The following is an 11934-nucleotide window of genomic DNA, read 5'->3' as shown; positions in this document are numbered from 1 at the left end:
GTCATTGTAAGGCACTGGATGGTCAGGCACGGAACATGCCCGGCCATTCAGTGCTAACACATGTATTTGGCTGCCGCTAGCACCGGGGCCCCCTCCGGTGCTAGCGACACCTACAGGCATGATGAGAGGGCCTGTGTAAGGCTCGGCGGCGCGGGCCCCACAGTAGCGGCGCTACCGCTGTAGCAGCCACAACGGCTGCTAGCGGCGCCACCGGGCATTTGGGTGGGCGTGTCGGCTGGCGGCACGGGCCCCCTCAAGCCCCGGGCCCCGTAGCAGCCGCTACTGCTGCTACCGCGGTAGTTACGCCACTGGGGCATTACTAATCTAATAGGCGCTGTCACACTGATAATGCTAGTGAAAATTGTGTCCCAAAAAGTTTTATAAAAGGTATGAGCTCACAGTGTGAGAGACTGAGGCTGGAGAGAAGGGGGATCACTTAAAACAGCCATGTCTGGTGGCATATGAAAGAGGAGATTCTAATATTCCATATGACACAGGATCGCAGTCCTAGCTGTGGCACAACCGGAGATATCCCCAGCTCAATACAAAATCAGGAATGGAAGCTGTATACTATATGATCAGGTTGTGTTGCTGGGAAGGGAAGGGGGAGAAGCTGTATGCTGATTGGACAGCGTCATACAGAAAACATTACACCGCCCATAGTGAAAAGTGTCACCTCCCATTTGGCTATTAGAGACACATTAGCATATTTAGCTAAATGCTTATAACTTTGCAAATAATAAACTGTTTTTGAAAAATCATCGCACTGTAGTTATCAGCATCATAGCGCATATTAGATTAGTTAGGAGATAGGGATTTTTTAAAGTTGTGACGGATCCTCTTTAAATGTAACAAGAAATAGTGGATCACCCTTGTAAACGATGAGGGAGATTTACTAAGCAAAATGTGCCAGAATTCTAAAACATTTTGCTTAGCAAATCTCAATGTATTTACAGTTATTCAACTTTTTATAAAGATTAATTCTATTCTGTATATAAACTGTGTAGTGTTCAAAGTTGGCCCTTACATTTAGGCTGGATCCACATGGAACGGCAATGCTGTGGAGTTTCCGCAGCATAATCTGCACGTGTTACGTGTGGATTTCACCCTCCTATGTGAAAAAGGGTAAACATACAGAACAGAATGAGCGTGCTGCAGATTGTCCATTCTGAGAATCTTAAGCAACAAGTGGATGAGATTTCTTCAAATCTCCACATGGCTAGGACTGTAATCCAAAATAGATTTTCACTTGTGTGAATTTCGCATAAACCGCTATGTTCTAAATCAGGGGTCTCAAGCACGCGGCCCGCATGCAGCCCCTGGGGCTGTTATCTGCGGCCCGCGGGACACAGAGCCGCTAGTATCGGCTCTGCTCCGAGACTCTGGAATTCCCTGACATAGCTGTCCACATATGAACATCGATGCCTGGGGCTTCCCCAGAGCCGGAGTCCCGTGCAGAGCGCTAGTATAGGATCTGCTCCGGGACTCTGGAATTCCCTGACATCGCTGTCAACATATAGACAGTGTGTCAGGGTCTTCCCCAGAGCGGAGTCCCGCTCTGCTCCGGGACTCTGTGGAATTCCCTGACATCGCTGCCCATATATGGACAGTGTGTCAGGGTCTTCCCCAGAGCGGAGTCCCCGGCAGAGCGCTGGTATAGTTTCTGCTTTGGGACTGTGGAATTCCCTGACATCGCTGTCCATGTTTGGACACACGATGTCTGGGGCTTCCCCAGAGCCCCGTGGAGAGCGCTAGTATAGGCTCTGTTCTGGGACTCTGAGGAAGCCTCTGACATCGCTAATGATGTCAGGGGCTTCCCCAGAGCAGGAGTCCCAGTGATGTCAGGAGCACAGCTGGAGTGCCTACTAGCGCTCTGCCCGGGACTCCAGCTCTGGTGTTGCCCCTGACATCTCTGTCCATATATGGACAGTGATGTCAGGAGCAGAGCTGGAATCCCGGGCAGAGTGCTAGAAGCGGCTCTGCTCCCGGACTCCAGCTCTGTGAGAGCCCCTGACATCACTGTGGCAGCATCTGCGGAGGGCACTGTGGCATTATCTAGGGGTGTGTTGCATTATCTACAGAGGGCACTGTGGCAGCATCTATAGAGGGCACTTTGGCATTATCTACAAGTGGGTGTGTGGCATTATCTGCAGAGGACACTGTGGCATTATCTAGGGGTGTGTTGCATTATCTACAGAGGACACTGTGGCAGCATCCACAGAGGGCACTGCGGCACTATCTAAAAAGGGGCTGCCCAATCTTGACATGTGTGCTAACTGAGCGGCCGGACTGCATTTAGCGACACTTAAACTGGAAAGCTGGATTGTTGAAATAAGCACGTGGAGAAATATCTCAAGTTTTAAACCTAGCGCTATTATGTATTATTATTATAGTGTTATAGTAGTTCAAATAACTAATTGATAACAATAATTTTGTATTGTATCAAATTTGAAAGTAATGCGGCCCGTCAACTTCCCATTTTTTCTATATGCGGCCCGCGGAGCGACCGTTATTTTGGGTCACATAAAAGCGTTTGCTCGTTTGTCATCTGATCGCTGGCCTGTTTTACACGGGGCCAATGATCGTACAAACGCTTGTTCTCAAACATTGCCGAGTGTAAAGGGCCTTTAGTGTGTAGTAGTTTCCTGTGATCAATAGCATCCCATAGATTTACATGTTAAAACAGTAAATAAAGACACCACCTGGCAAAAAAATCTTGTCGTTTTATTACTAATGAAATGATATGTAACACAGGTAATTAGTCACAGTTACAACAAAGCTTAGTCCAGCAAAGCACATACAGATGACACAAACAGAATTGAAATACAAAAAAAACAACCCAAAAACGTCCAAGCCTTATCTGATGGGCATTTCAAGCACCTGGTGCACATAACAATACATCCTAATGTGACCAGCAGGGGCACCCATTGTGCAAGGTGCAGTTGAAACTCCCATCTACACATTTTAATACAAACTCAATGCTACATTACAATTACTTGATGAGCCCTTTCTGAGATGGTCGTCATGAACTTCCGATCCTGAGAAAAAAATAAAATGAATCATTGTGCCTTTTATTACAGTCAAAATGTGTGTGTGTTATCAGATACATGTATACTACTTGCAATAGAAAAATACTGATTAGCCTTGGCCATGTATATGCTATAAATACGGCACTGTATAACGCACTAGTAGATAGTAAACCCTATATATCAAGTTATAATAGGTATTTAATACTGCTTTGTTAACCGGCGCACTGTCCATAATCAGGAGTCATCCCAAAAAATACTTCTCACGTTTTAAAGACAAAATTTGGTGAAGGACTAACAGCCAGGACCGACTGATCCCAACGCTCAGTAACTAGGTGGCTCTGTATGAGGAGTCACTCTGCATTGAAATGAGTGGAAGTGCGCAGTTTCTTTTTAATCATGTGAGATATACAGACCGGCGCTGCGGACCAGTAAGGTAAAAATATTTATTTTAAATGCTATATGTAGAAGATAGAAATTTGGGGACACACTGTTTGTGGCAATAAAACGTATTTATTGAAACGATCTCGGTCTATATCCCATTCCATACCATAGGGGGCCTTGACAAAGCGTGCGTAGCGTGAAACTGCCGTAGGCTCATTCCACACCAAACAGACTGAGATAGTTTCAATAAGTAAGTTTTATTGCCACAAACGGTGAGTGCCTCGAATTTCTATCTTCTACATATATCATACAGTGTGCTGTTTTTGTCGATGTTCACATTCCCGTGGGCAACAATTTGAGAGCGGACTCCAGTTTTATGCGGGAAAGGATCCCTATACGGGCGCAACATTGTTTCTGAATTAGGGCAGTGCCAGCCTTCTTTCTAGTTTGCAATATATTTCATATGCGTTGTAATCCTCAGAAGGGCAACGATTGACAGACAGGGTCAAAATTTGTAAACCTCATGATTTTACTGGTCAGTAGTGGTGGCTTTATTCTTTACTGGGGACCTGCGAAAGCTGCAGTGTCCTGAGAGCTGGAGTCCTGCTTTTACATGAACCACTTTTTACTATAAGTCTACAGAAAAAAAATCAAAACTTCTACCAAAAAAAAATACAAATTTGTTTGACCGTGTGGAGAATGAAAGCCAACATCTGACTGGGTGCTGGGGGTTATAGGTAAGACATCTGCTTTGGGGCTTTTCGTCAGTTTTTACAGTAAGACTAGCACAGCTTCCAGTGCTATTCTTGCTGTTAAAATGGCGGAAACCTTTACGGGAACCCCAACGGTACCCATTATTAGTTAATGAGATCCGTCTTACAATCCAAACATTAGCATATTACGCTATGTCTATGGTATGAAAAACACAAGCTCCGCAGTGATCATTGGTTCTCTTCCACCTTTACAGGACATGCTCACAATGCCCATTCTAAAAAAATTATATATCTAGATGAGAAATCGGTCGCAGTCAGGCACCAGGATTAAGGTTATGACTATTGCAACCTACAACCACAGTACAAATATATATTGACATTGCTGCCTTGTGTGCGAACAGTTTATGGCTTTTCGAGATGCGACAATTGGTGTTCCTTGGCTTCGCCGTGTAGCATCGTAGAGATTATTCTGCACCAAACACAAAAACACTTATCACTAAACAAAACATCTAGTATGTGACAGTCATGAATGCACAGAAACCGCAGGCTACACAATACACAGACGATAAGCATTCCCGACTACACAGATAAGGGGGGGGGGGGGAACAAATTCCGCCATTTTTGTGCCTCTTTATAGACAAAACAGTCATACATAAGGGAAAATAACTTCAGGATTGAGGTAAATTGCATTTTTTCCCATCAAATTTGTATAGTTGCCCATCGATAAGCAGAATTACAAATGCTATGTAAACAGACGCTCTGCTGAAATTGAGGACCGACCATAATACCAGGTATGGGGGGGGGGGGGGGAGGAATCACACTTATACTACTTCTGGTCTCCTTGTAACGTGAACCTGTCATGCCCCTGGTGCCAGCTACATATTAACGTATGAATGAAGTGTGGTTAAAGAGAACCAGTCATTTTTCCTGACATATCTTTCTTAATAACTACTCGCATTCCCCATGAAATAGCAATTCTGAGCAAATTTTCTTAGAAATTAGCGCTGTGCCATTCCTCTTGGAAATATATAAATAGACAACTGGGTATTACCATTCAACTGGTCAATAAGCGGCGCCCATACACCATCTGACAATGCCCAATCAGTGCTGATAGTAGTGTGTAGGGGGAATGGCAACACTTAGTTGTCAATTTATTCATACATTTCCAGGGGGAATAACAGAGGAACCACACAACACAGAGCTCTTAAAATATGCACCAGCATCGTTATATCATGAAGAATACAAGTATTTATCAAAACAGACAGGAGGGTGTACAGGGCCTTATTAAATTGCTTGACTCTTCTATTGTAAAAGGAGATTCATCATCTTGAATACTCATTTGCTAGGAGTGCAGAACAGGGGTCTAGATATAATAGTGCAGAGGTATAAGTTGCACCCAGGACCTGATGCCTAGGTGGCACAATGGCCCCTTTGCCACATAAGATGCTAGTATTATAAATAGCATATGGTAGGTGGGGACCCTGTGACAGATTTTGCATTGGGTCCCAGCAGTTTCACGTTATGCCTCTGGTGCAGAATATTTATGTTACTGACTTTTTCAGAAATGCCCGGCCACCCTTGCCATCACTGGTGCCCCACTCGCATCTCTTCAACACAAAATCCACATATAGAAGAGACAGGACAGCCCAGTTGACCAATGCAGCTTACAATATATCTACATTTACCAGACACACACAGGGTAAACTGGGAATTAAAGTAAAGCATTGGACCAATTCTACGTTATATCTACATGATGAGAGATGTGCAGAAGTAGCAGAAAGAAAACCAATAGATGAAAGTGCCGGCCCGTGATTTACATAAGAGGTAAAAAGTCACAATATTAGAATAGGGTCACTTTTAATTGAGAGGCATCCACACATTCGGGAACATAATACAGGAATGTCACAAATATTTTACAAAATACAGGTAAAACAATAGTAAGTTAATAGATTATTTTTTTTTTTACATTTTCTAGAAGTCTGGCTTCATACGTGGCAGAAGTTATAAACCAAACTATTTACGCGATCAATTGGGATCCTGCACGTAAAGGCCCTTTTACACGGGCCAATGATCGGGCAAATGCTTGTTCATTAGCTGATCGGCTAGTTCACGCAGCCAATAAAATAGTCGCTAGTCAGCAGCTCGTGTCCCTGTGTAAACAGGGAGATGTGCTGCCAACATGATGGACATGTATGGGGACTGAAGATCGTAACGATCGCTCGTCCCCATACATAGCCGATCATAGCTCCTTGTGGAAGAAGTAAACGAGCGTCAATCAATGAGGTGGTTCATTGATCGGCTCTTATTTTCACGGCCCAGTAAAAAGGACATTAAATAACTGGCCCCTATCTTCAAAGGAGTTGCCTGAGGTTAGAAAAGAAACAGCACTACTCTTGTTCATGGAGCTCAGCTCCATTCACTTGAATTCTGCAATACCAGACGAAGCCCATGGACAGGAGTGGCGCGGTTACCAATGAAAAAACAAACCCTTTTATTTCTGATCTCAAACAACCTCTTTAAAGAGGCAGTCTGGTTTGGACTACCCAATTGTAGATTAAGATCTCTGGGGGATAAGAGGTTGTCCCTGCTGCTGGGGGTCCCCATAGTCCACCGCAAGAACCAAAATACTGATATCTATGGGCACTAGCAGTGTCCTGAGCCGATTATGTCTCTAGCAGGGCAAATTCAATGGTCAATAAGCTTCTGACTCGAGTGCATTCAAACTGGCACACGAAGATACCCTTCTAACAACAAATAAACGTCAATTATAACAAAGGCCGAGTGCCAGGTGAGTCTGAGCATAGAAGGGCTCATGTCAGCATTTTCTTCTAGCCAAACTCAGTCTGCACTTTTCATACACAAATTAAGATTGCTGAAAACAACACAATAAACATTCCTTGATCATTTGCGGTTTACGAAGGGTGGCCGTAGTGTGCCGCATGGTTTAACCGCAAATGAAAGCAGTTTTGGTCACTTCGTTTTATAGTTGAAACACATTTCACCTTTAAAAGCCACTGTAAGTTGCGTTAAAACTGCATGTGGTTTTTGGCTGATGGCCGCTAGATGCATGGGCACCCTTACATCCCCGATACATAGTAATTGACGGACTGGACTCAGGTGAACGGCGATGTAGCACCAAAATGGCCTCATCAATGTTACAAGCTCATAAGGTAAATTGCTGATGGCTTTCCTTGAGTAAGAGACAGGTACATTTACGTGGGCTGTATGTTTCCAGCGTGTTGCAGACAACCAGGTCTGTACATGTCCCTTTATATTTCTACTATAAGTACAGACTAGTAGAACCGATCCACAGGGTATACACATATACCATTCTACATAGTAAATCCCCCACGTAACACGACTGTACTCCTTGCATATATAGTACCAAAAAAAGAAACCACAGAGTCTAGAAGTCAAAAATAAAAGAGATTTTTATTTCATAAATTCTATTAAAAAAAAATCACATATGCTGGATATAAGGTGCTAAGTGCAAGATCTGAGATAAATGGTGGAATACTGACCCATGTTGCGGTGTCTCAAGAATGGCGATCTGCCCCAGTCAACTGTTTAGCTCAGATCTCTCCTCTATTTTTGCTCTTAGCACCTTATATCCAGCATACGGAGTTATATGGAGTAGTGGCACAGGCTTTATACTGGGTTCCCTGTGGGGACTGTAGTTCTAATATTTCTGTAATTAGACATACAATGTCGGATACTTCCTTTGCACTTTCTCATTGTGTTCCATATAAATTTATACATCTGATATTTGAACTTTTGTCCAATATTTTCTTTTGTTTGGCGCTCTTTTTGTCATCTGTGGAGATTCATTTTTTAATATTTCATGTTTGTGATTTTTTAGAATTTAGGAAATAGAAATCTGTTTTATTTTTGACTTATAGACTATAAGTACAGACTACCTGCGCAGAGAGAACAAGGCATTTAAATCAATAGCAGGAGCAAAAGCGGCTGAAAATATTCCTCCCCGTAGCATACCTCCTGGTAACGGAACGTAGATCTTGAGGAAACATTGGAGCAGTCTAGTTAAAGTGGGAGAATAAGAAAAATAGAATGACACTATTTATGTTCAAGATCTAGTACCCAAAATTCCCATAATGGACTCGTATTAGGGCAGGGCTGCGTACACAGACATTGTACAGCGCCACACACACTGTGCCACCATATGGTGCCTGCGTGTCTGGTCACCTATTCTGGGTTATTCACCTTTGGAAGCAATTATTCTGGGGAAGAACACCTATTATACGGCATGCTATGGAGTGACAACTACTTCTTGTGATTCTGTACAAGATCAAAGGCAAATAAAGGGTACAGGATAACCCCATTACAGGCTATGTGCACCACATTACAGAGACGTACAGCACGCGTTCATTATACAGCGGTGAGGATGAGCCCTTACCCAATGTACATTAGATAGATGTATCCACAGGTTTTCTGGAGGAAGTTGTTTCACTACAATCTCCTTTGATGATTTCCATTCAATAGTACCTGCTGTCCACACAAAGAGATGGAAGCCAATGTGTGGGATGGATAAGGGACTCTCTCGAAGGACTAAAACTGTCACATAACAGAAAAATAATGTGCACAGAAATAATGTACTAGAGAGTCACGTCTGGTCTGGAGCTTTAATGTTCAGACACCATGGGAACTGCCTGCTGCTCTTTGGAGGTTTGCACTTAGAAGCTATTCCTGTAATATTGGATGTATTATTATAAGAACTGAGGGGAAGGTTTCATTAGCGGTCATACAAGTTCTTTGGTTTACAATAATAATGAAAAAAAAAATTCCAGTGGTAAACAGTTTCCCTTATCCCTTTATGTAATAAAAATGGCCTGTCGTGAATAATAGCACAGTCTTTGGTTGCCAAAAATAGGGACTAGGCTCCACTGTGCGGATCTGATTCACACAAATTGTTCTGGTATAAGGCTGGAATCACACAGGCAGTTTTTGTAGTGGTTTTTCATGCCAGAGACAGGAGTGGATCCAAAAGAAAGGCGACATCGTCTTTCTTTGACTATTTTTTTTTTTTTTTTTTTTATCCACTCCTGTTTGGCTAAAAAAACTGCATCAAAAACTTCCACAAGATCCGCCTGTGTGATTTCAACATTATCAGAACCAGATATGTGATGTGTGTAAATATCCCCTCCAATCAGCACAGAACCCCCAACAAAAAAAAAAAACATAAAAAAATTATAAAAACTAAAGCAAAAAAGGAAAATACAAAAAGTTTTCTTCTGACGGGTCATGGATGTGCTACAGTTTACAATGTCCAAGTCTCTTTATGTTGATACATTTTGTGTAGATATTCTATGGAGTAGTTTTCGTTGTAAACTCAACTAAAGCCGCTTAGCTGTACATTAATACTGACAGACAGCATCTTACACTATTGGTTTAACACTGAGGTGAAGGCAGTGAACATTGATGTGACAACAAAGAGACGCAGGTGACAGCAGCCGAGGTTTATGTCAGTCCAATTTCTTCCAGAACGCTTCGCGGTGTCTCTGCCTCCTGTTGAGGAAACACAAAATATGAAGGAATCAACTCCAGTCTAGAACATATTGCAACGTGCATGCGGACAGCGTTACTGTTCTACAGCTCAAGAGCCGTAACATTCTGCATTTCTACATCTACGTCTCGATTCAAAGGAAATTGTAATCCTACTAAAGGATAAGTGCAAGAATTCAGAGATGAGGCTTCTGAAATAGAAAAGATAGATCCCTGCTTTATTGTTACAGTTAAGATCTATTCACCTCTGCATCGGAGCCACCATTGCAGATTCCGTCAAAGCGACTGATAGAGCCTAACAGGCCCCATACTAAGTCAATAGGGTCTGTCGGGCGCTGGTTGCATCCGTTATAAGTGTATGTGAACAGAACCTTATTCTATACATTGCTACTCTGCCACCTGCTGGCAATTACTGGTACCACCCTATTACTGCTTGTGACCTTGTACTGCAAAATAGCTCTCCCTCAGAAGAAAACGGTCTCTCTAGTGCCACCTATAGGTGACTACCCTGTAAGTCAATGTCTGACCCATTACAAAGCCTTAGCCGAACCAGAGACATCCATCTGTAGACAGCCCTGTTACAGAGTTGTTGATCCACAAAGAGAATCGGTACCTTCCAAGCGCACCATTGTATTGGCGAGTAATTTTGGAGGAGAGGGCTAAAAATTCTAAGCATCTGTAACTATTTTTCTATGAATTCTGTACATTAACACAATATGCTCCCTATTTATCCCATGTATATAAATTGATAGGTGGAATAATTCAAAATATCGCTAACACGATTGCCTTTGCGAGGGTGCTATAATATGCTGCTGGTCAATTCCCCCGTAATGTAACTTTTTAGGGGGAGTTCATTAGAGCGCAGCAGTCGTCACATGACCTGTTACGTATCGTGATGTGGGCATTTGGAATGCTTAAAAGAAAGGTCACATGACCTGTACCGTTTTAGTCTGGGGGCAGATTACAGTGGAGGAAATGTCACCTGATTAGTGATGATTTGTTCTGTAGACACGTAGAATGCTAGGAAAGCGCCGCATGATGAGAATATAAATGGTCAATGATCAGTGTAAACGTGACCAGGGGGGGGAACAGTCACGTGACCAGATTAGAGAACATTAAGGTAATTAGTAAGTGTAACATCTTTGTAAGATTTTCTGATTTCCACATCATTTTTTAAAAATTGGATAATCCTTTTAAAGATACATGTGAGACGATCCTGTCGGTGAAGTCTATGATCTCAGACCACCACGGATTTCCAGAATGAAACTCAGAACTCAAACCCCTTCAGTACTCGTCAGAGATTTCTGTAACTGAAGATCTGACGGAACAATCGGAGCAAAGAGCAATTCAAATCCATGTTTGTGTGCTGAGAATGTGGTGGCAGTATCTGGTCACGTCTGTAATCTTCTCCATCTCTGTTATCCTATCATTCCCACTACTTCAATGTGATTTAAAAATCTTAAAGGGGTAGTCTAACAAAGAGAACCCTTGTCCATTTGCACTATAAGGGCATATGACAGAAGAGGGGGGTCCCGGTACGTTCATATGCATTACATGGACAGTCAGTCATTTGACCGGTCGGCATGTAGTGCTACATTTCCCCCCATGGCCACTGCAATGGAAATGTGTGGCTGGGCATGGCTTAACCCAGTAATAATAGTTGTTCGCTGGGGGTAAAGAAGCTGGAACCAGCTTCTTTTTAAAAGGGGGTTGTCTTCATGAGATTTCAAAAAAAGGGGTTGCTTTTATTTTTTGTTTCCCAGAAAACACACTTCTCTTGTCCATGGATTGTGTCTGGTATTCATTTAAATGGAGACGGGCTACAATACAAAACACAGCCCATGGACAAAAGCGGTGCGGTTACCGGAAAATACAACCGTTTTTATAGTATCTTTTACTTATGTGAAGAATATGAAATCATACAGTTTTCATATATACATGTATTAGAACTTCTGCTCACATACATTTATTATAGTGCATGAGGCCCCTGTCCCAGTCATACCTCCCAACCGTCCCGGATTCCGGGCAGTGTCCCGGGAGGACGGGGGAGTGTCCCGCTGTCAACTATATCTGCGTTCCTCAGGAAGCAGATACTGTTGAACCCAATGCTGAAGCAGGGAACCATGAGCTTCCTGCTTCAGAATTAGATCAGAGCGGAGAAGCAGAGGGAGCTCCTGTGCTTGCCGAGTACTCCCTCGGGCACAGCACTACTTTAACCCCTTCCCGACGTCCGCCGTATATATACGGCGCTGCCGGGAACGTGTTCCCGCAAAGCGCAGTACAGTTACGTC

The 11934-nt window shown here is 43.0% G+C and overlaps 1 protein-coding gene across 4 annotated transcripts in view; it reads right to left on the bottom strand.

Moving 5' to 3' along the window:
• Positions 1-2703: 2703 nt before the first annotated feature.
• The window catches only part of AP1S2 (adaptor related protein complex 1 subunit sigma 2), a 77412-nt gene continuing 68181 nt past the window's right edge, over positions 2704-11934 (bottom strand). For 3 of the 4 annotated variants that reach the window (XM_075854411.1, XM_075854412.1, XM_075854409.1), the window contains exon 5: positions 2704-3038. In XM_075854411.1, the coding sequence (XP_075710526.1) occupies positions 2982-3038 (57 nt within the window). In that variant the 3' untranslated portion in view covers positions 2704-2981. Of the gene's footprint in view, positions 9647-11934 lie in introns of all 4 variants that reach the window. The other variant, XM_075854410.1, reaches the window with a different exon arrangement.

This window comes from Rhinoderma darwinii, chromosome 2 (genome assembly GCF_050947455.1).
Source record: "Rhinoderma darwinii isolate aRhiDar2 chromosome 2, aRhiDar2.hap1, whole genome shotgun sequence".
Classification (NCBI taxonomy): Eukaryota; Metazoa; Chordata; class Amphibia; order Anura; family Rhinodermatidae; genus Rhinoderma; species Rhinoderma darwinii.
Note: the sequence above shows the minus strand (reverse complement) of the source record. Positions and strands in the feature narration are given on the sequence as shown.